A 23,988-nucleotide genomic window follows, 5' to 3' on the forward strand; every position below is an offset into this window, starting at 1 on the left:
AGAGGTTCTATGTTGTGAACCAGAAAATAGCATCATTAGGCACTTCAGCAGCAGTCTGTCAGAGGAGCATCCAAAATTGAGAATTAACAGCTATTTCTCTGACAACAGATGATAACAATTCTGCTATTGCCATTACTCGTCCTAACTGCCATTTGGGCTGTAAAGATAATTTTAATAAGATTACATGATCAGGTTGGGTGAGTTTGTTTTCATTGTGTTGTGGGGTGGGTGTTGGCCTTTATTGGGAACAGATAGGGATAGCTCAGACATGGCTTTTCCAGGTGATTCCTGGATCTGCTCTGTCATGAGCAATCCCAGCTCCCTCGAGTATACCGACCCTCAAATGGTTGGAAAAGCGATCAGAGCATTGGTAGATGATGCAATGTGCTGTGAAAGGTTTGTCAGCTATTCCTGTCTCCTGCCATTACTGCCAGTTTTCACTGGTTCTTTTCATAAAGGAGTGGAGGGTCCAGTAAAATGTGGTGAGACTAAGGTGATGTAATGCTGAACTTTTCACTGGGACTCAAATCCTCTGAGATGCAGGGGAAAGCTTTACAGGTGATGTGGAGAGAACTAAACTTACCCTAACCCTGTGTTCAGCCTGACCCTCTTGGGGGGTATATCCACCTCTGCTCACTTCACCCTTTGCTATGGCAGCCCTTCCAGGAGATAGGAGGGGGAAGGTAGACCCTGGGACTTCTTTCTCTGCTTGTCCTTCACCCTCAACCTTCCTTCTGTCTTTCCTCCTACTTTTCCAACCGTTTGCTTCACCTACTTTATTCTCTTCCCACATTACTGGTTCATTTGCTTTTCTCACACCTGCCTTTCAGCACAAAACAAAACAAAACGCTCTCACCTTTATGCCTTTCTAACTTGGCTTCATGTCATCCTTTTGTGTGTTCACACCTCCACTTACATACTCATTCATGTTTACAACAGATATTTCTTATTGAGTGCTATCTGTGTGGCAGGCAGGCACGGCCCTCAGCTCTGGGCACACAGTAGTACACAGACAGATTCAGACCCTTCCCAGGATGGGGCTCATGGTCAACAAGGGAAGCAGGTGGTAATCTAAAATTGCACAGCAATTGGACAACTCTAGCTTTGGTAAGAACAGCAAGGATTCTGGGCATGTGTGATAGGGACAACTCACTTATTTGAGGGGATCACAAGAGCTAGTTGCAAAAGCTATCAGTGAAAGAAGCAGCCTGCACAAAGGCTGTGAGCCAGGGAGCACCAGGAGGTCAGAGGGACAATGTTCTAGAGCATGAAGGAGGGAGCAGGTGGCAGAAGACAGGCAGGCCAGCCTGAAGTTGTTGGCCATGTAAGAGCTCTCTGACTGTATTGACCAACACCTCCAGCCCCAGTCTCCCTTGGGTGCCAACAGCATGAATTCTATTGTGGGAATCTAGGTAAACAAATAGAATCATTTTAGTTTTGAGGGAAAATGTAAACTCCAGTTCATTATAGTTGTACTCAAGTTACATATCGATACAACTGATATATTTATACAATATATGATAATATAGAGGATCAGATTTTCTCTTTGGGTAATGTGTTCACCTATGGTATTTGCATAATATTTTGAGACTGCAAATGCTGATCTCCTTGTTTGATGTATACAAAGAGTGGAATCCACCATAATGAAGTGTCATCTTTTATTTTGTGACCTGCAAAAAGTCTAATATACACATGAGCAAACTAAGTTTTAAGCATGTTGTGTTGTATACACAGACACACACCTACACAGACACACACATACACACATTTTATTGTTTAGAGCAGTTTTTAGTTTACAGAAAATTGGGCAGAAGATACAAAATTTCCAAATACCCCCTGTTCCCACACCTGTGCATTATCAGCATCCCTCACCAGGGTAATACATTTGTTAAAATTGATGAACCAACACTGACACATCATTATCGCTCATAGTTTACATTAGGGTGCACTCTTGGTGTTATACATTTTATGGACTTTCACAAACGTATAATGACATATATTCTCCATTAGAGTATCATACAGAATAGTTTCATTGTCCTAAATCTTCCTTGTGGCTGCACCTTGTTCATCTCTCCCTTCCCCCAAAAACTTTTTACAGTTTTCATGGTTTTGCCTTTTCCAGAATTCAGTATAGTTAAAATTATGTTGTATGTATGGAATTATGTTACAGACTGACTGCTTTCACTCAGTAATCTGCCCAGTGGTTAAGGTTCATAGCACCATCATTAATCAATTACTTAAGCCATGCGTTTGTCCATGAAAAAAGTGTGAAGTCAGTGTCATATGTTTGTTTTCCACCAAACAAAGCAAGATTCGAGGCTGTCAGCTCAGAATTCATTGAGAGCCAACAGCTTGAGCAAAATGTAATGGAGGACCCCTGCTTCTGCGTGAGGAGCTATGTGTTTACCTTACACTGAAATAGTATATGAAGACACACACCATTCGAATTGGTGGTAACCAAGTGCATATGTTCTACTTACAGCTGAAGATGGAAAAAGTGTTTTAACTGCCTTAGACAAAAGCTCTACACATAATGTATGCTCAGGTAATCTAGATTAAGGAAAATGACTTAATTTTAATCAATTTGACAAACTCCTTACAAAATGAAACTGACTCATAATTTTGTTTTCTTTCCCCTCCTCTAATGGACCTCTAGATGAACTATTAGGCATGAAACCCGAGGAAGGTGGTAAGATTTATACATTTCTTTGGGATTATAATTTAATTTTTAATACTGTTTTTACATGCAGGAAAATGTAATGTTTATTTTTTGAATAACTTTGCATTCCCAAGCTAATTGTTTTTAGGTAACTGTCATTTGTCTTTATAAATGACTTTAAATATGCCCAAGCACAAATTAGTATATGTGGGATTTGTCATCCTTAGCTTAATTACGTAATGTTTAGACTACTAAAGCTAAAAGTTATTATGTCAAAGTTTGTATGCTATAGTACAAAAAACATGGCTTTCAGAATCAGACCTGGATTTGAGTATTAGTTCTACCACAAACTATCTGTAAGGCCTTAAGTAATTTGCTTCACACTTGAGCTCTTTCAGCCTCATTTGCTCCATTTGTAAAATGGAACCAATAGCAACAGTCTTTCTAGGCTGTTGTTAAAATTGGAGATCATGTATATACAGAGTCTCTCATGGCCTCTGACACAGAGACACTCTTCAGATGGTAAGCAGTTGAGATAGTGGCTCTAGCGACATTGTCCTGGTGGTGTAGTGTGCTGCACCTCCAGTGAACCTAAGTTAAACACAGAGGAAGAGCTTGCCTGGCTAGGTCACCCACCCAAGTTCACCACCTAAAATAATTTACTAGATAACTCCCCAAGAGAGAATCCAGAAGCATGGATCTGGATGAGACAGGCATAGTCTTAAGTGACCCTAGGAAATTGAGTGTGTTCAGCCTCATATAGCCTTTGTTTTCCGTACCACCAAGGGTTTGATTGTGATGATTTATCATGAGTCCAGTATATCCCTGAGATTCTGAGACAAATGCTAGAGCATCTTTTGTCCTGGGCTACTGATATATAGTCCACCCTGGTTTAACAAGTTTCTCCTAGACTGGAAATGGGGCAAGCTCATCCTATGCACCCCATTTAATTAGGGCTGAAATTTTTCTCTATTCAGTCTAAGCTTTATTTGGGTTTAATCCCCAAAGTGTGAGAGGAAGAAAGTCTTGGGAACAGAAGGCATTGATTAAAGCTTTTTCAAAAATCGAAAGGCAGTAGAACTCTTACATTAAATTTGCAGGACTTAGGATTATAAACTTGGAATAAACCTGCTTTCCTTACTAATTTCTGATTCCAGGCAACACACTTTGCAATATGTCATAAATGTCCATGTGTATTTTTATCAGAATGGTACTAATGTGTTAATATTAAAATCACCCCAGGTTATGAAAGTACAAAGCCAATAGTTAAAGCTCACTGCCATTATGGAGGCGGTGGGGGGGGGGCTCCATTTTCATAAAAACATTTCCCACGTGGCATAAGGTTAAATTACTTTTATGAAACACGGGACTTTTCTCACAACTTTTTTTGAAGGGAGAAATATTGCAGTCTTGCAAAGGTGAGATAAAGGCAATAATACAGCACACAGTAGGTACCCACCATGTAGTTTTACCAAATCTTAACATTTCACAAGTTATTTATACTTATATGTATCTTTCAATTTATTTTGAAAGTGAGATTGTTATTTTTCCTGTTGCTAACCTCTTGTTTATGTAATTTGCTCTTTGCTTTTAGTATCTATTTAATAGCATTATTTTCATAAATGTAATTTTTGAATAGGTACATTCTCATCAGTACATGATAATGATAACAAAAATATAGACTGTGGAAAATTCTGACTCCCATTTCTGCTCCCTACTGTTGATTCCATATTCTCATCCCTATTTCTTTACATACACACAAACAGACATAAGTCCATATTCTTATGTTTCCCCTCTTCTTACAAAAAAGGATTCTTGCTTTTGGATATTGACCTTTTCAACTTGGTAGTAGTGATACAGTGAAAATTAACCCAGTGGCCATTCTCCATTTCTTCACAGAATTAAATCAGAAATGCTACTGCCTGAGATACATGCTTACTTTCATAAGCTTATTCTGAGTATTCAGATACACTGAATACACACAAGTGTATTCAGATACACTGGAATAAGATTGTTGTCTTTCTCTTTATTTAAAACAACTTTTATACCTCATTGGTTTATAGTTAACAGTCTTTGTTTCATAGAATAGCAGCTCACACCCTTTTTGTGGAGCACTCATTCAATTCTAATGATAGGTGATTCTATTCTATCCCAAAATGTGTATTTGTTTTCAGGCAGAAAGTTGATTTACGGATTGTCTCAGTTAAATGCAATGTCACATTTAACTCTCCTTTCCCTTTATCACTGCCAGGCCATAAAGCCCTTCTCGAGGCGTAAGCCATGCGATATCACTATCTGACTCTTCCGCATTGGCAACCCCTAGGCCACCATCACCTTAAAGATTAACATGACCACAGGTCTAGAAATACTCTGTCAGTGCATAGAACTTGTGGTGATTGAAGAACAGAACACATGATAATTAATTGACTTCAAAATGTGTGCCCTTCATAAAACTACCAAAAGGCCCAGATCCTGAATTGAAACACTGATTATAATATGCAAGACATTAAGCAATCAAGAAATAAAAAGAGCTTAATCCAGGAATGGCTGCCTTTATAGGACTTGGGGGCTATAAGCTCTAGTGCCCTACTGCTTGGGGGTCAGTTCGCTCCCAGTGATAATTCTGTCAGACAAGTAATGGCCAATGTGTGGTACAGCGTTATCAAAAAGCAGACCACTTATGACAACAACAAGGAGACAGTTCTCAAGGAGCCGCTGCCCAGAAAATCACTCCAATTCAGTGTCATGATGAAATGTGTTTTCTCCAACTAAATAGATAATGGAAGTAAAAATACTTGGCCACTTTATACAAGTTTTTAAGTGAAAAAGAAACCAAGTGACATTTTGCAGTAACTTGAAAGTGGCTCTGAAATCACCTTGTGACCACATGTGACAATCCCAACTTCAATTCATGAGTTAGTTGTAACATGCAGAAGTGTTTGTATTCCTCAAAGTTGGGCTGAAAAAAAAAAAAAAAAGACTATCAGATAACTGAATAGAAAGTGAGGGTATAAAGCAGAACAGAGTTAGATGAATTTAGCCCACCTATATCTCATTACTTGGATTTAGACAAGACTAAAATTTAAAAAAAAATTTAATTGTACACATTGCAACTAAAACATTGCAATTCTGCCATTTCCTTGGTTACTACTTTCAGACTTGTGACTCTAAATTCTGGCCAACCATCAAGAACAACAAAGAAGCTCATTTAGTAGTTCCCTTAGGTCCGAGTGCAGACCTTTGGCCCTTAACAATAATACAGGCTTATGGCCCCACGCCTGGTTTCTCCCCAGGTGTTCAGGACCATCTCTTTCATTCTCCATATAGAGCTGACTAGGAACCTGATTGCTTCCTCACATGCAGTGTGGCAAAGACTAAGCTTGTTATCTTTTTTCATAAACTTTTTCTTCTCCCTGTTTCCCTCAGCATCCTAGGATGAAATGCTGGCATTCCTTACATAAAATAATGATGCATTTTTAAAACCAAACACTCTACTGTTCTTACTTGATCACCATGTAGTCAGTAGTGTTCTGTATAGATTTCCTCCTGCCCCGGGTGTCAAGTTTTTCAGTTAAGATCACTTGCTTGTTAAGATTTAATATTAAAATGGAGGACCAGGGCTGGGGATCATCAAGAAGTACTTTGAGTGCCTACTCAGGGTCTAACACGATTGGGGTTTTGTTTTTGTTTTTGTTTGGGATGTGTGTGTATTCCAGAAAGTGGGTAGAGATGGATTTTTCCCCATCTGTTATTATTATTATTAGCTATGTCTTTTTTCACCACAGGGGAGTTTTTAGAAGTAGTATTCTTGGATTCCAAAAAAGTACACTTTGTTACCAGAGTCTTTTATAAGGACAAATACTTTTCTCGTTAGACTTTTTGTACGGTGGTTTCCCACCCCACCTTTCTCCCCCCTCCCCCATACTCTCTGTCGGGTGATGTGAGCATTGTGTTGGTTGCTGGGGTTTTTCATGTGTATTGCAAGTGTGTGGCCTTTACATTAGTCATAATGCTGAGAGTGGGGACCAGGGAGAAAACAGAGAAACACAGTCTTCCTGTTTCACACACAGATGAAGGTAACTGATGTGACATTTATCTCTTTGTTTTCCTGTGCTCTCATTTTTAGTCTTTGTAGCTCCATTTCCATCTCTTGGGTTCCTAATTCCTGCTGAGGTCATGAAACTCAGTTTGATTTCAAAAATATAACCTGAGTGGGCTGTCACCAGTTTCCCCCATCTACTTTCTGTCACCCACCTTCCATCTGAACTTAAGAGAGCTTCCTCTGTATGTCAGTTTTCACTCTGAAAACTCGCTAGGTCAGAATCAGTTAGAGCTCACTGGCTCAGAATCAGTTTTCCTAGGGAATATTTTCCCAGGGGCATAGGAATTTTATTTTTGAACCCCTGGGCAGTACCAGGCAAACATGCTGTGTGGATCTGCCACTCTGCCCACAGCCAAGAGCTTTGCCTGGCTGCTGGTGGAGCCGTCTGACCTTAGAAACCCTCAAAACTTCACAAAAGCTTGAATATTCATTTATATATGACATTTTTAACAGCCTCCGAGGGGAGCATGGTGAGCTGCACTGAGAACACATCTTGACCTGTGCCCCAGACAGATAATCTGTAACTCATAAATTTTATGACCTTGGGCAGGTCATCTGACCCAGGTATCTTTTTCCTCATCTGTAAAGTGAGTTAAAGGGGGGATAATCTCCAAGGTTCCTTTCAATTCAGTATGATTCTTCTTCTCTAGTATCCCACTGGGAGAAAACAGGTTCCCAGACAGGAAGACAGGAAAGCATGTTTGAGAAATGACAAACGTGAGGGAGTTTTGCCAAAGCATAGGCTTCTCTGAAGGCAGTGCTCATGAGTTGCTAGAAGGGCTGCCTTAGAGCTGGACAGCAGAGGTCCTGAATACCACTGTAAGGAGTGTTCCTTTCCTCGGGAGTCAGAGGGAAACACTGAAGGTTTTCAAGTAAGAAAGTAAGAATCTCACAGCTGCACTGAGTACAGTGAGGAGGGTGCTTTTATGGAGTGCCAGCAGGCTTGCCAATGGTAAACCCCAAGGGACCCTCGAGTCAGGAGTTTGTCATCAGAGTTCAAAAAAACTTGGAATTGTAGATGGAGACTTGAGAATCTTCCCAGGTGAGACTGAAACCATGAGAATACATAAGATATTCTGTAGATAATGTACGGAAGGCAGATATGGCTTAGGAGGAAACTTTAGGGCAACCAGAATAGGAAGAATGAGCAGGGATAGTATTGTCGAAGAGATAGGAGGACATCCAAGAGAGCCACTTCATGGAAACCCCAGGAGATGACAGCCATTTCCAGAGTGACAACAGAACAAAGTCCCACAGAAGGTGAAGCCAGAGAAAAAGGTATTGGAATTGGCCATGAAGATCTCACTGGTAACCTTCAGGAGGGCCACGGCCATGTGGAGTGGGGGCAGGAACTTGACTACAGGTAGCTGAAACAAGAGCAGTGACAAAGTTGAGTGTGTGGCTATAGAAGGGAGAAGAAACTAGAGCAGCAACGTTGAGGGTAGGACAGGGTGCCCAAGGAGACAGCAGTTACAAGATGGGCTTTTGTGATGTGCACACATCTTCTGAGGTCAGGAGAGAAAGACTAGAGATGCTGGAGCTGAATCCTGGTGGGGGCAGAGCAGGCTCCCAGCAGGAGGGGAGGGTGTACAGAGGGCTGATGTTAAAAAGGAGAAGGGAGGGGCATCTGGGTGGCTTAGTTGCTTAAGTGTCCACTTGGGCTTAGGTCATGATCTCACCATCCGTGAGTCTGGGCCCCACATCAGGCTCTGTGCTTACAGCTCAAAGCCTGGAGCCTGCTTAGGATTCTGTGTCCCCCCGCCGCCCACCCCACCTCTCTCTCTCTCTCTCTCTCAAAAATAAACAAACATTTAAAAAAGAAAAGGCAGAGGGAATTCATAAAGGATTATAGAGCTGAAGTCCTGGAGGTGAGAACTAGAGTTCATTGTGTCTACTGGCCTCTATTTTTGTAGTAACGTCTGGGGGTGTGTTATCAGATGTGAGAGTGAACATGGAGACTCGGGAGCCTGCAAGAGCATGAAGGGGCTTAGAATGGAATCTGTGGGTTGGCACTTGAGAGCTCCAGAACTTTGGCTCAGCCTTGAAGACAAAAGCAGGATGGGGTGCCATGACCCAGGCATGATACTTGCTCAGCTACCTGGGTGAAGCCCTGACTCTGCCTCTACTGCCGTTACCAGGGTTTCTCTCAAAGAGCTTGTCATCTCTGTGTGTGTGTGTCCCCATTTTCTCACAGTTGAGCTGAATTATTTCCAAGGAAAATGATAGCTTGATTCTTAAGAGCCAACTGACTAGTGTTATTTTTCAAGTCTTGACATGTCTGGTTACAGACCTAAACCTGTCCTTTTCTACTTGTAATTAAGTTTTTCTTATGAGTTATGTATAGTAATTTCAAGCATCTTAATTATCAGGGCAATAATTGGGTTTCCCTGTTTTCTGGTTCAAGTTGGTGCCGGTTTCATTGCTTTTAGTGAAGTAATAAGTTCTCTTCGAGAAAATGTCCTCTGTGCAACCCACTTTAACTGTTAAATAACCAGGACACTAATAGACTAAATTCAATGTTAGATCTCCAACTAAATCTCTGTTCAGAACCAGCTCTAGACAAGATCATCCTTGCCATGGGTCCCTTTCTCATTATTGTCAGTATAGTTGAATTTGACAAGATATAATATTGGTCAGGAATCTTTTGGTTGGAAGTAATAGAAACCCTTCTCTAAGTAGTTTGGCTTTAAGAAAAGAACATATTGGGTATTGGTCCAAGTAACTGGGGACATACAGTGGTGGAATGGCTTCAAATGAGGCTGGATCCAGGGCTTAGACAGTGTTGTCAGGATTCTCTTTCCAACTCTTGATATTTTTTTCTTCTGTGTTTGGCCCTGTCATTCCTGGGAGCCTCAAAACTGCATCTTTATAAAGAACCTGAAATCAGAGAGACGCCCTCCTCCTTCCACCTTCCATATACCAAGCTCAGGGAAGCCTCTGGCATGTGCCCATCCCTGAGCCAGTCCCCATGACCTGAGAAATGAAGGACTCTGGCCACCCTAGATGAGAGGTGGTGAGGCACTTCATGTGGTATGTCACTAGGATCCTGTGAAGAAGGTGTTTCCAGAAAGGAAAAACCGAAGGGGAAGAGGGAAGGGATGCTAAGTTAACAAAACCCACAGAAGTCCACTCAAAGCCGTCACATACAACCTAAATAGTAAAAATAAAGATAAAGCTTTCCCAGTGTCTGGTTATTTTTTTTGGAAGGCTTAAAGTTTATTATTTATTGTTGCTAATGTTAGTTCTGGTCTTCCCTGGATTTGTATCTTGATGATGTCAAATCAAATGTCACTTCAAATCAATTGATGATGTCAATTCAAATCAAAGAGTAGTCAGCGTTTGGCTTAGCAGAGAGCTGTAAAGTGACTTCAGGAAGAATACACATAATTTCCAGTGCTCATCTAAAGTCATCCCTTCCCCTGGAGTCTACTCTTTGATTTGAATTGGTTCCAATAAAACAGGTTTGGTTCAGCAATCATCTGGGTTTCAGGCAGGCCAGAATAAACCATGAGAAAAGGTGTGGGTATTCCAGTCCCGACTGAAAGCAGAAAGTATGGACATTTGTGAGGTTAATATATGTAAAAAGAGTGACACCAAGTAAGATTGAGAGTGGAAAGGAGGGAGGATGCCTAGCCAACCGCATGGTAACGGACCCCGCCAAGCTTTCTGCCTGCATTCACAGATATGGGCTGGCCTACCCTACCCACCTGCCTTTCCACCCTGCACAGGTCAGAGTGGGTCCTGGCTGCCCACTCTCCTTCTGAAGAACTGTCTCATGAGCCTATTTGCTAAAATGCCATTTCCTTTGTCTTCTTACCACCCACGTACAAGCTACATCTCAGTTTAAATTTCTGTGATAACGCAAACAATAAGAGTACTTAAATTAGACAGTTGCCCAATTAAAGCCATATTCTGCCGCTATTTTTAAACCACAGTGATAAGAGAGTGCCTGGACTCCTCCCTTCCTAGATTTATAGCCAGTCTGCTCAGCACATCAGAAGTCCTCTCAGTCAGAACACCTTTATATAAAGTGTGGTTGAAAATAGATCCAGTTAAGCTGACAGATAAGCTTTATCTATTTTTTAAAAAGCCTTCACTTGCTAATTATCTCATATATTTGAGGGAAACCTGTTAATCTCAATATGACAGTATCAGAATTGCAGTATAGCTCAGAAAATACAAATCACGATTATTCCTTCTCTTCGAGACTTACAACAACATTTGCAATTCCCGTGTGGCAGTCAGGTACCACAACAAAGCCACAGTTAGTAAGACCAACAGTCTTTGGTGTTCAGAATATGTAGAAAACCCAGTGAAAGGTCTTGTTGTAGGATTTCTGGCTAGTGATGTCCCCATTCTACTTGTTTTCCCTGTTCAGTGTTTTGTCAGTGTTCATATTATAAGGATGGATTTCTTCTTTAAAGGCTTCCTTGTGGACACACAATGAGATTTAAAGATGTATTTCTTTTAGTCTTCCTGACAGTGCTTTGAGGTGGGCGTTATTAAAATTATCATGTTACAGGTATAAAACAAGAGGCCAAGAAGAGGTAAGGGGCTTGCTGTAGTCACACAGCAAGTAAAGAATGGCCTCAGGGCTTCTTCCCCTCTGGTCTGGTGCTCATTCCAATCCTCCCGGGGCTGTGTCTCTGGCCTTTTCTAGATGGTTCCATAATTTGCCCTGTTTTCCTGTCATTCTTTCACTGCTGGCCTCAGGCAAACCAGACCCACCTTTCCTCTGCTCTGGCAAGGCCTTGCAGTGGGTTTAGTTGTAGCAAAGGAGAAAGGAAGCAAGGGCCCTTCCTTGGTCGTCGTTGGACTTCCTGACTTCTCTGCTCCTGCCCAGGGTGTGGCACGGGTCCTCTCCCCATCCTGGATGACAGAGCAGACTCCCGCAGGGTGTGTTGGCTGTGGATTTAGGGCTTGTTGTGTGAAAAGATTTGGGAAGCTGTACAAACAAGGAACAAAACCTCCCACATGCCTTCAATCCTGGCTTTGTTTCCTGTCTGAGAAATGTTTTGGTGGTAGATTTGCTTTTATATTAAGAAAAGAACAAAACCCTAGAGTTTTGAGGGAAAGTATTTCAGTGCAATTCTAATGATGCCCAGAAACTGGACTTGCTTTGGAGGAAGGGGGATGAGGGACAGTGGGACTAGAGATTGAATTCTGAAACTTGAGAGACTATAATGAGAATAATTTATGGTTTGATAAACTTTCTCTTAAATCTAGCCATCAGCCAGTCCGTTCCATCCCAGCCACCCCCTGCATTTGCTCCCAAGGGCTTGGGCCCTGGGTGATGATGTGTATTGTGCTGTTACTTTAATCAGCTTGCCTGGGCCCAGTGGCAGGGACCCCAGAACCCGAAAGTGCTGACAAAGATGACCTGCTGCTGTTGAATGAGATCTTCAACGCTTCCTCCCTGGACGAGGGTGAGTTCAGCAAAGAGTGGGCTGCTGTGTTTGGAGACGGCCGGCTGAAGGAGCCAGTGCCCACTGTGGCCCCCGGAGAACCAGACCCCAGGCCCCAGGCAGGCTCAGGATTCCTTCCTTCACAGCTTTTAGACCAAAACATGAAAGACTTACAGGCCTCACTACAAGGTATGTACCATGGGGATTGAAACAGGTTTGTGTTATTGCTGTTTGTTATTTTTAATCCAAAAGGCTCTTCCTACCTTCTTTGTCTTTTTTTATGTTTTCTGGTTTTTATTTTATATCCAGTGACTTTTTAGTTGAAGTCTCAGAGTCCTATTCCAGCTTTAAGATACGTTGCAGAGTTTTACATATTTTGCTTCTCATAATTTTCTCCTCATGTTCATGTTTCCTTTTAATAAAAGGTTAGAGAGGTGGCTCTCAATCTTAATGTCTTGTTCTAATTTTAGGCTTTTGCAGGGCATACCTTAGAGAATCAGATCATCTTCCCAGTCATGGCCTTGTTGGCTTTGGCCATTTCTGCCTGGCCAGCTCTCCACATTTCTATACACATGTCATCTTTCTAGGTGCCAGGTAACATCTCACTGGGCTTCTTAGCTCTTTGCACATTGAATTTTATCTTGCTTCTTGCTGTCTCTCCATCCTCACTTACCCCAACCCTGAGGATGCTGTCAGTTCAGCTGCTCCTGTCGTGCCTTAACCACGGGGCCCAGCAGCCCCATGCGCCTTGGCCGCAGCAGAAATACAGTTTCCTCACTGAGCATGTGTGGCTGGCAACATTGGTCAGGGCACAGGGCAGCACACGGGTTGAGAACTGCCAGCACGAGGAGCGCATTGATTCAGAGTGCAAACTAAACCTCGGATTGAAATTGAAATTTTAAAGTTTGAGTTTCTCAACAGACCTTGGGAAGGAGACTGTTTTCTAGTATTTCGACACCATTTTCCTCCTTTCATGTCACTTTAATTGTAAGACAGGAATCATTATTAAATTCTCAAATTGTTTTGGTTTTTCCATGAATTTAGGCTATCTCCTTAATAAGTGTTTATCTGGCACTTAGAGCTGAGAACAAACAGCAGCACTGGAATGATTAAGTAATTATGAGCTATTAAAAAAAACCTCAGGTCTTTGGAGATGAGATCATGGACACAGCAAGACTTGGTGGGCAAGATGTAAAAGAGATGTCCCCTCCTTTTTTAATGAAATACATGATTCCTTTTATCTTCTTTTGTGAGTCCCATTTTGTAGCCATGTCACTTATTTTCAGTAACAGAGTTAGAGATAGGAGGGATACATGGAATCCAAAAATACTTCACCCTGAGTTTCACCTCTGGGTTTCGCCATCTCTTTCATTGGCACCCCAGATGAGCACCAGTGACTTGAGTTTCACCCCCACCCACCTGCGGGGGAGGTGCCAACAAGTCGTGGGAGAGCTGGAAGCCAAGAGCGAGGATCTTCTGCTCGGATATTGGGGCTGCTGGAGACTCTCCAGCTGTGCTGCAGGATGAACCCCACTGGGGCCCCGAGCTGTGGAGACATTAGGGCCCCTGCTGCCCGCAGCAATGGTATTGGCAGTGCTCTCACTTAGTTGGGGCAGCTGAGTGTCATTCACTTGTAAGTGGCCTCCACTGACAGCAGAGAAGTCAGAGCTTCACGCCCTGTTCCTGAGCAGGCAGGGTGAGAAGATCTCACCTCAGGGGCCACAGCCCTGGAACTATGTCTGAGAGCTAGGAGCAGAGCAGTGGCCATGGACTTTGCACTTTAGCCTTATCCCAAGTCAAAGAAACAGCACAAGAGCACACTTGGGTCTAATGAGGGAGGTATTCTGAGGTGCCTGCGTGTCTGACTCTTGGTTTCAGCTCAGGTCATGATCTCACAGTTTCATGGGATCAAGCCCTGATTTGGCTCTGCCCTGGCAATGTGAAGCCTACTTGGAATTTTCTCTCTCTCTGCTCTCTGCCCCTCCTCCAGTCATACTGTCTCTGTTTCTCTCAAAAAAAAAAAAGGGGTGGGGGGGAGGAGGTGTTCTGACAGTGAGAAATGCAAGCTCATTGTTGAAAGAGGCATTCTTGTACTGGTAGAGAGGTGCTACCAAGGCAGGCCATTTATTTCTCAAGCAAGCAAAATCTAACTTGATATTGCCACCCTACTAGCTTCTTAGCAAGTTTCTCCTTCAACTTAGATTGACTGGGTCCTTCTAGGTGCCAGGCGCTGGGGAGTCATCTGAGAACATAACAGACAAGGCTTCTGCCTCCTGGAACTTACATTCTAATGAAGAAGAGATAATGAACAATAAGCATAATAAAGAAAAATCACATAGTGGGTGAGAAAGTGATTGGGATGATGAAGAAAAGGAAAGGTAGAACCAGGGGATAGACAGTGTTAGGTGGAGAGCAGGGTAGGTCAGGCTGTAGAACTAAATAGGATTCGCATTAAGATGAGATCTGAGCAGACTTGTAGGAGATGAGAGAATCAGCCATGTGGAGATACAGACTGAGGGAACCCATGTGCCATTGCCCAGGGAAGGACACCCCTGGCATGGCCAAGGGTCTGCAGGAAGAGCACTGTGGTCCAAGTGAGATGAGGAGGCAGAAGCTAGGCCACACAGGGCCCCGCGCCTTTGGAAGAACCTGGGCCTTTTTTTTTTTTTTTAGCCATATGATGGAAACCATCATAGCATCTTAGACCAACAATGGATATGATGTGATTTACCATTTAAAGGGATCACCCTGGCTGCTAAAAGTTTCCTTTTCTCTGCTGGTGTTCTGTGAATGCCAGTGTTAAAGGAGTTGTTTTGTAATCTCTGAGTTCTCTTGTTGCCTTTGCATGCCAACAGCCACCAATTGAATGTCTCAAAATGACAGGGAAAAAAAGTGTAATTTAAGTGTTTGAAAGAGGAAGCCCATTCAGCCTCTTCTACACTTATGGACTCCCAGTAGGTGCCCCCATAATTCTACCACTGGTGCTGCCCAGATTCAGGGAACCATCAAAACAGACATGGTACAAACAAAGAACAGGCCCTTTGCTTTAATGATTGATCATGTAATCTAATTACATCCACATTCTGTGCTTTCATCAGGACTTTCCCCTTAAAAAAGAGGAAAAGATGAATATTGGCTCTAGATTTCTTTATTACATCCATGGTCTAGAAATTGCACCTATATACATGAATTACAGAAGCATCTAAGTAACTATTAAACTTCTGACACCTCATATTGAAACTGCTTCCCCTGATTATCCAGATCATCTCAAAACCCAAATTAAATAAACAACCAAAATAAATAGTCAAACACAACATGGAGTACAAAGGCCCATTGGCATGTTGGCTTAGTGAAAGAAGAGAGAGTGAAAGGTAGAGAGCTGACTTACCTAATCCTCACCACACCCATCCCAGGCAGGTATTAACATAATTTCCTTTTAGAGCCCAGGGAAACTGAGGAACAGAGTAGCTAGGTAATTTGCTTGAGACCATACATCTGGTAGGAGAGAGACAGATTGTGACCCATCTGACCCATCTGACTCCAGAGTCTGTGCCTTTCACTTTCCCTTCCGGCTCCCTCTCTGTACCAAGTCTCTGATGGCAAATGTGATTCCTCACTGGGTTCCTTCGGGCCTCTCCATGGATGTTCCCAGAGTAGCAGGACTTGTAATGATTAGCTTGATTCTGGGTGTCCTGGACACACACAAAGACCAAGGACAGGCTGCTACCATGGAAGAGGAATGTGTGGGGGGGGAGGCAGGGTCCCTGTCAACCACAAAAATCAGATGATGTTCTAGAATAGAATATTTGAAATCGAAATTGTCTATAGAATCTTTGCCTGTGCTAGCAGACGCCCACATCTTCCCTGAAGCGCATTCCTGCTCCATCTCGCCACCACTGTCCTGGTTCTCTGTGAGGTCCAGGTGAGGCTGCATCCTCAGGGTCACAGTGTCATGAGAGCTTCAGGAATGCTCCAGGCTCCGGGGCCAGCAACCTCTGCTCTCCCACAGGCTGCATTTCCCTCCCACTCTCCCCTCCTCCCTTCTCCTTCACCTCTTCTGCGTCTCCCCTCCAGATCTCCCCATTTTTGTCTGCCTCTCTCCCTCCTTTCTTTGTCCTCTCCCCTCATCCATTCCCCTGTGCTTTGAGAGAGTAGAAAGGAAGGGGGATTTAGTAAGATAACAATTGCATTTTCCTCTACCTCCATCCCAACTTCAAGCTCTAGGAGAGCTAAACAAAACAGCTTACATTTAGGATTAAGTCAGACTGAACATTTGAAAGAGGAGTTAATTTTATGTAGGATTTCTAAGAGTTTCTGAAGTTACCAGCATGATAGGGGCTGGGATTTCCTGTGTCATACAGGGAAGAGAATTTTGTGCCTTTCTGAGGCTGCTCAAAGTGAATAGAAAGAGAGCTGGCTAAAGGGGGTTGCCTTGCCCAAGATAGAGATGAGGTGAGGCTGATAAGCCTCATTCAACATTCTTCTCCATTCTCCACCAATATCCCAAATTTAATTTAGAAATAGACGCTGATACTGAAAAGACTACCATCTGCTCAAAATGAATGCACCAGGACATCTTGTAATTTAGGATTCTGCAGACCAAAGTTAGGAGTTTTGTTCCACATTCTCACAAATGTACAGCCCCGTGTTCCTTCTGGATATTCTTTTGTTTTACACCATGCCTAGGTGCTGTCGCCATCTGGGTGGGTTTCTATTTAAGGCTAATATCATGCCAAGCTTTGCATTATCTCAAATTAACCTTTTCTCAAACTGAACTCACCTCTTGCCATTCTTAGCTTGCCCTGGCTCCAGATAACTTATGTCTGGGGCTCAAAGGATATGAAGGAGAAGGCCGTGGGGTGCAGTTAGAGTTTACTGCAGAGTGAGTGCTTTTGGCATGAGCCAAGGGAATTTTTGTTCCATCAAAGAAGCAGCGTATTGAGGAGCATCTGTAGGTCTTGGATATGTGCAGAATTTAAGTGTCTCCTTTAATCCATAGAAGGAGCCTTAATGACCATCTATTCCACACCACCATCTATTCCACCTTTAATATATGAGGAAATCAGGGAATCCCACATAGGTCTTGTGACTTGTCAGGTTGGAGTTTTATATCGTCATTTACATAATTTCAAAACTCTTCAGGTTGGCTTACAAGGTCCTTTAGGACCTGACCCCAGGCTAATTGCTGCCTACACTTCCCACACCTTTATTTAGCATGACTTAACAACATTGTTTTGCTGGAGAAACATGTATTATGTCAGTAAGCTGGACTCCAGCCCTACTGAACTTGAGCCTGGTTCTACCCACCACTGGGCCCTGGTATATGTTCTCGATCCTCCTTAGAGCACATCACCCACCTCCACACCCATGATGCTTGCTTTCCTGGGTTAAGTTCTCATCCTACAGCTACAATGTTCCTAAGTTCCCAGCTACAATGTCATTTCATACATGGAGCCTTCCATGACTCCCTCTTCCTCCCAGCAGCAGGGGTAGGTGTTTCTGCCTCCATTCCCTCTGCACCCAGTATACTTACTCATTCCCATTCTCTCACATCATTATAAGATTGGTCGAATTTTCTGTTTCTTGCTTTTGGTTGTCATGGGCAGGGCCCATGTTTGTGTTGCTCACCATCATATTTCCAGAACATGGCTGAGTGCCTGGAATACAGTAGATGTTCAAAAAAGACTGGGTGGATGGAGGGATGACAAGAAGGGAGGGAGAGAGCAGCAGACATTGAATCACCAGATGAAAAGAAAGCAGTCCTCACGTAATCTCAGGGGTTGTTCCACATGCCTGCTGAGCTGGACTAAAATTCAGATTAGCTTAGAGTTATTGATGGCCTGTTGTCTAGCCTCTCTACTCTGTGGTTTCACCTACAAGATCCCAATTTATTCCTAATTGGGATAAATGAGGCAAGAATTTTTATCCACCCTTTGCAGATAATGGAAACTGGGGCTCAGAAGGGGAAGTATGGATGGCTGGGTGGTACTTGGCCACATGGCTCTGGTGTTCCCACTTTCCCTTTCCTTGCCAACCCCACCCCAGAGCCCCCTAGGCTGTGATCATTAACCCAGCCTGGGCTTTTGCTCTCTCAGCTAGTGAAATTACATTCATGGTAAAGTACTCCTCTGGATGGTGTTATTTTGGCTTCACTTGCTGCTCTAGCTGGCCAGTGTTATTTCTGGCTGATTTATATTTTCCCTTATGTAAGTAAAGGGGGCAGGATTGCTCCAATAAAATTTTATATGTGTTTCCTGCAAATGGGTAGCACAGTTGACATATCAAAGGAACTGTGAGCTAGGATAATCATTTTGTTCACAGAGCTCTCAGCTCTGGCTCTGTGGCGCCCACCCTTCACCACCCTCTCCTGACACAGTTACTCTGAGATGGGGAGACATCTTTCTAGCCACACCTTCATGTTAAAAACGCCTCAGCCAACTAACACCAACTAGAGAACAGTTGATGGCAATTACAGGAATATTAGCTACACTATGTTCTCTTTAAGTAGCATTTTTTCCTGACAGAGGCCAAGACATTGGAAATCTGGCTTGGCATTCCATCCGTAATTACCCTCATTGCGCCCCTCCCCTAAATAATTCCCAAAGTGATATAAGTGAGGGTGACATTGCAGCTGAAATGATATTTTCTTTTCTTTCTTTCTGTTTTAGCCAGTGTCGCAGCCATACCATTTTCTCCCTTTCCCACATGCACATAAGTCACTTAGACTCCCGCCTAATAGCTGTTGTGAGGTAACAATGTGACTTGGCACACTGGCTGTTGATTCTGCTTCACATTGTGGGGCAAGGGAATGGTGATAGCCTGTGTCTTTGTGAAAACTCTGAGGTATGCTGTCCCTATCATCTTAGACCCCACTAAGGGACTGTCATCAGACTCCTCATCCTTTAGGTCCTCTGCTCCAGAGAAGCCCCCAATTCTAGATGTTGCCTGTATGATTCATGGGTATTTAGGTGAGCAATATTCCAAAATCCATAGTTACAAATGAATCCAATTAGAAGACATTTATTGTCTTTATAAAGGAATATGCCATTACAATCCAGTGGGCTTGAAATATGATTTATATTTCAGGTACTTTTAAAATATGACTTGATACGCAGGCATTTTATTTACTTATAACTTTTCGGGAACATGCCCATTACATAAAGTGAGGGGAGCTCCATTTTGACATGTAGATTTATTTCTGCCTCCTTTAGGAATGTGTTCCATTTTATACTCTGAAAAATACAATGCATCGAACCTGCCTTGCTTTTCGAGTATTCTCTGCAGCCATTTAAAAAAATGAATGTTGTGCATATTTTTGAAATGGGAAGAATTATCTCATTGAGTTCCCACTGTATCGAATAGCATACAGAGGAAGGGTGGACTTCTGTACCCTTTTGGCTTTGCTCTGGGTCACCTCAGGTTCTTTCTCAAAGTGTGGGCCTCCTTGAACTCAGAGAGCTTGACAGAACTGAATAGCTTAAAGCTGCAGGACCCGAGGAGGTGGGGTTTTGAGACAGACCCCTCTGATTCCTAGGAGGGTCTCTGTCTTTGTCTGGCTCTGGCCTCAACCAAGATGATCTGATCCTGATAGAGATGGTGACCCTTGTGGCCTCCTTGGAGACCACCTATGACAGTGCTTCCCAGACTTGCACTTAGAATCACTAGGGTGTTGTTAGAACAGTTTCCTGGGCTCTACCCCCAGGGATTCTGATTCACTGGGTCAGGGTTGGCCCTCGGAACTTGGATTTCTAGCCAGCTCACAGGCGATGCCCATGCTGTTGGTGTGGGCACCACACTTCAAGGACCACTGCCCCAAGAGATTGAGGCCAGCCCGCAGGGAGTGCTGGGAAGGGTCGGTGGGCTCTGCCAAGCACAGGTGGGTCAGGAGTACATTTGGCGTTGGGGATAGGATTATAGGGGAAAAGGATAAAATTCACCCAGTTACATTTTACCTCTTTTAGCCTTATTTGACATACTTAAGGAATCACAGTTTTAACTTTCCACATTTGCCACTGTTGTATGTGATTTGTGTTTAGAAGGAATGCTCATTGGCTAGTTATCTAGGAACTAGGGAGGTTATGTTGCTCCTGGATTACACCAAATACGGGTCATTTTTTAAAACTGTTTTTTTGAACTGTAATTTACATACCATAAAAACCAGCCATTGTAAAAGAATGGTTCAAGGATTTCTGGTAAATTTACATTGTGCAATTAAAACTGTAGTCCAGTGTTAGAACATTTCCATTATCCTAGAAAGCTCCCTCAAAATCTGGTGCTTTTGATGGTTTATGAATTATGTTAATTACATGTTCAAGTACCTTTCCAATGAATAATACTTTTAAAAACCCTCTATATGTTTGCATTGTTTTAGGACCCATAAATAGGTCACAGGTCTCCTGTTTTCATTTGTCATTGGTTAGGCCACTTGCCTAAAATGAAATAATTCAGCCAGTGAGTATTATAGTATTTACTACACCAAGCATTGCTTAGCCATCTCTTAAAATAATGCTTCATAAGTGTATTCCTTATGGTTTAAGAATACTTTCCAATGGTTTATCCTAATTCAACAGCCATTGTGTGGCAGGCAGTGCAGTAAAGGATGTAAAGATGAATAATACATGTCCTGCCTCCAAGAGGCTCACAACTCTAGGAGGTGACACAAAAATGCAAACTAATAAATATAGTAAGAGTTGCTAATGACATCTCCTATTACAAATCTTAAGACTAGTGGCAGGGGAAATGAACAGCATTAAATCCTATCATTTTTGTGGCCTACACTCAGTGACTTTCTTGCTCCAGAAATTGGTTTCACTGCCCCGGCTGAACTGTGCCATCCAAACATGATGTCTCAGGAGGGCCTTATCAGAAACAAAACCTTTCCCAAAGAAAACACTGTAATCAGAGCATCCCAGTAAAAGGATATGGTTTTAACAATGATGGACCCAACAGTGATACATCATCTGATGGTCTGTGTTTCACAGTGAGAATCAAGATGGACTTAGTCCACAAACACCTCCCTCTGCTGCATTAGGTTTTTTTGAGCACACTGAAGAAGGAATTTCTTCTCTCAATGAGAAGTCATGACTTAAATGCACCAAGAATTAAAGCAGACTTGCAAAGGAGTATGTGGCAAAGTTCTAAATTAAATGTGAGCCATGCCAAAACATCGAAGGAAACTAGGCTTGCCTCTCCCCACGCAGGACTGCCAGATGCTGCGGTCACATAGAAGCAGGCAAAGCACAGGGGCATTACAGAATGCTGGGTTACCCAAGCCAAGTGCCATTGTAAGAATACGACAACAAGTTAGGGGGTCTCTTTCCCCTCATATCCTTGGACTAGACTACCATTTATTTATCTGTAGTAACTAAACTTCTCAAATTAGCTGGATAGAAAATAAATGAGCTGGATCATAATGAAGTGGAGAGGACCCACAGTTTATTAGTTACATCGCTACATTTACTGTTGTCCACTTTGTTTTAGGCTTTCTCCATTTATGACAGAAAAACAAGGCACTTGATTTCCTTGGAGTGCTATGGATAATCTTTGGTGTGACCATGCAGTGATGTTACTTGAGAAGAAAAATGGGCGTAGAGCTAAAAAAAAAAAAGTTTTAACCTTAGCAATTTCACTTTTTTTTTTTCAAAATCCCATCTTTTCTCTAATTTTCCATACTTATGAATTGGGTATGACTATATATATATATATATATATATATATATATATATATATATATATATATATACCTACTGTCCCCTAAAATATATCCCAGGTATGAAGAACATGGCAGAAGGGTATTGTCACCCTTTTCCTTTTCATTGGAGGCCACTATGGGTGAGACCGTGTGTGTGCCCAGTTCCTGGTGGGGCAGTGTGCCCACTATTCCCTAGACCTAACAACCTCTGGTTTTGAACATCAGGCTGGTCAGAGGGCAATGTCAATCCTCCTACTCCATGGCCAGCACCACAGGCAAGCAGCCCAAATGACAACAGCCCTGCAATGAAAGGTAATACGGTGTTTGATTCCCTGGAAATGACAATTGCCTTCCTTTCAACTGGCCTAACACCATTTTCTTTCTTTCTTTCTCTTCTTTCTTTACTAATTTCTATTCTTTTTTTTTTAATGTTTTTTTAAAATTTATTTCTGAGAGAGAGAGACAGCATGAGCAGGGGAGGGTCAGAGAGAGGGGGAGACACAGAATCTGAAACAGGCTCCAGGCTCTGAGCTGTCAGCACAGAGCCCGACGCGGGGCTTGAACCCACAAACCGCAAGATCATGACCTGAGCCGAAGTTGGATGCTTAACTGAGCGAGCCACCCAGGCGCCCTTTCAGTGCCATTTTCATGAAAAGACCAAAGGCCCTGTTGCTGTAGGATAATCCCATAACCACTGTCCTGTTCCTCTGGCATAACCTCCTAGCAGCTTGTCCCACCCGTATTTTCCAAGAGTCTTTCAACCAGATGGCGAACACATTCCTCCTTGCACTCAGCTAGAAGGATAACCTGTCAGACATTTTCTTCGTGCTTTTGATACTCCCACCTGTTGGGGAAGGGAAAAAAAGCCTGGGTCATCCAAGCCAATGAACTTCGATCCTCATGTGGAATGATTTATATAAAGAAGAGCCCCCAGCTTGTGTAGAAATTACTTGCATGAGGCACTCTTTTGAAAATACTCTCCTCATCTGGAACGTAATTTGGCTCTATAATTGTGGCATTCGGGAAGTTAGGGCGGGTGGTTCAGTGGAAGAACGGCTAAAGGGAGCATCCAGTGAAGGTGAAGTGGGAGGGGTGAGGGGGAAGAAGTGGGGGCGCATGTCAAAGGCCTCCTCCCTCTGACAGGAGATGGGGACGAGGAGCAGCCAGGCCCAGGTGCCACCCCTCCTCTCTCAGCCTGATATTCTGAAGCCTGAAAAGTGGCCACAGTATTTCCCTTGACCCAGTAGATTCAAAAAGACTCCTCCAGTGGACACTGGAAGGCACCGTGCTTCCTCAGCCATTCATTCGATTTCTGAAATCACAGTGGTATTCCCTGCTTGTGTTGAAGCAGCACAGTCTGAGAGTTTAGGCAATTTGTTGGGCTGTGCCATCTGCTGGCGGGGGTGGGGGGGGGTGCAGGTGTGGATTAACTGGGCTCGTTCTTTACTGAGCTTCAGGCCACGGTTTAGAAATGTTTCTTAGCCAGCCAACAGGGAGACATGGGATCCCCTAGCTAGTTTTAGAGACAGAGTGTAATGGGATTCATCTGACTGAGCAGCAGCATCCCTTTTCCAGACAAGCCTGGACCCACCTGCATGCAGTATGGCAGAGCTGGGCATTTCGGAAGGTATGCGTATTCATGTTGCCTCTTCTCTCCCCAGAGCCTGCCAAGGCTGCCTCCTCCGACCTGACTGCCTGGTTCAGCCTTTTTGCTGACCTCGACCCATTGTCAAATCCTGATGCTGTTGGGAAAACGGATAAAGAACATGAATTGCTCAATGCATGAGTCTGCAGCCTCACGGAGGGAGCCATCATGCCACTCCTCAGCCACACACCTGGGGGTACGCAGAAGTATGAAGTGATCAGTATGCTGTTTTAATATTGACGTGCCATTTTAATAAAATGAAAGGGTCAGAGGCCCTGTTTATATTGGTATAATTATTTACTCGTATTTGGTATAAAGGGTTTGAGTGTATTCTGTCTGTGGATCTAACAATACAGGATTGTCTAGGAGCAATTTTCCGGCTGGCTGCCCTCCTGCCGACGTCTGCATTATGGCTGCTGATGTGTCACTGGGCTACTGTGAGATCCAAGTTCAAATCGTGAACCTTTTCTTTGTTAGGTTTCAGTA

General features: G+C 43.1%; 1 protein-coding gene across 8 annotated transcripts in view; it reads left to right on the top strand.

Moving 5' to 3' along the window:
* ICA1 (islet cell autoantigen 1) overlaps window positions 1–23,773 on the top strand; it is a 140,790-nt gene extending 117,017 nt beyond the window's left edge. For 6 of the 8 annotated variants that reach the window (XM_039256834.1, XM_039256835.1, XM_039256840.1 and 3 more), the window contains 5 exons: window positions 2,483–2,545; window positions 2,657–2,689; window positions 12,086–12,355; window positions 22,083–22,169; window positions 23,519–23,773. In XM_039256834.1, coding sequence (XP_039112765.1) covers window positions 2,483–2,545; window positions 2,657–2,689; window positions 12,086–12,355; window positions 22,083–22,169; window positions 23,519–23,643 — 578 coding nt within the window. In that variant the 3' untranslated portion in view covers window positions 23,644–23,773. The remainder of the gene's footprint in view (window positions 1–2,482; window positions 2,546–2,656; window positions 2,690–12,085; window positions 12,356–22,082; window positions 22,170–23,518) is intronic. The other 2 variants (XM_039256836.1, XM_039256841.1) reach the window with 1 other exon arrangement.
* The last annotated feature ends 215 nt before the right edge of the window (window positions 23,774–23,988 follow it).

This window comes from Hyaena hyaena, unplaced genomic scaffold, assembly GCF_003009895.1.
Source record: "Hyaena hyaena isolate Hyena2069 unplaced genomic scaffold, ASM300989v1 scaffold_590, whole genome shotgun sequence".
Classification (NCBI taxonomy): Eukaryota; Metazoa; Chordata; class Mammalia; order Carnivora; family Hyaenidae; genus Hyaena; species Hyaena hyaena.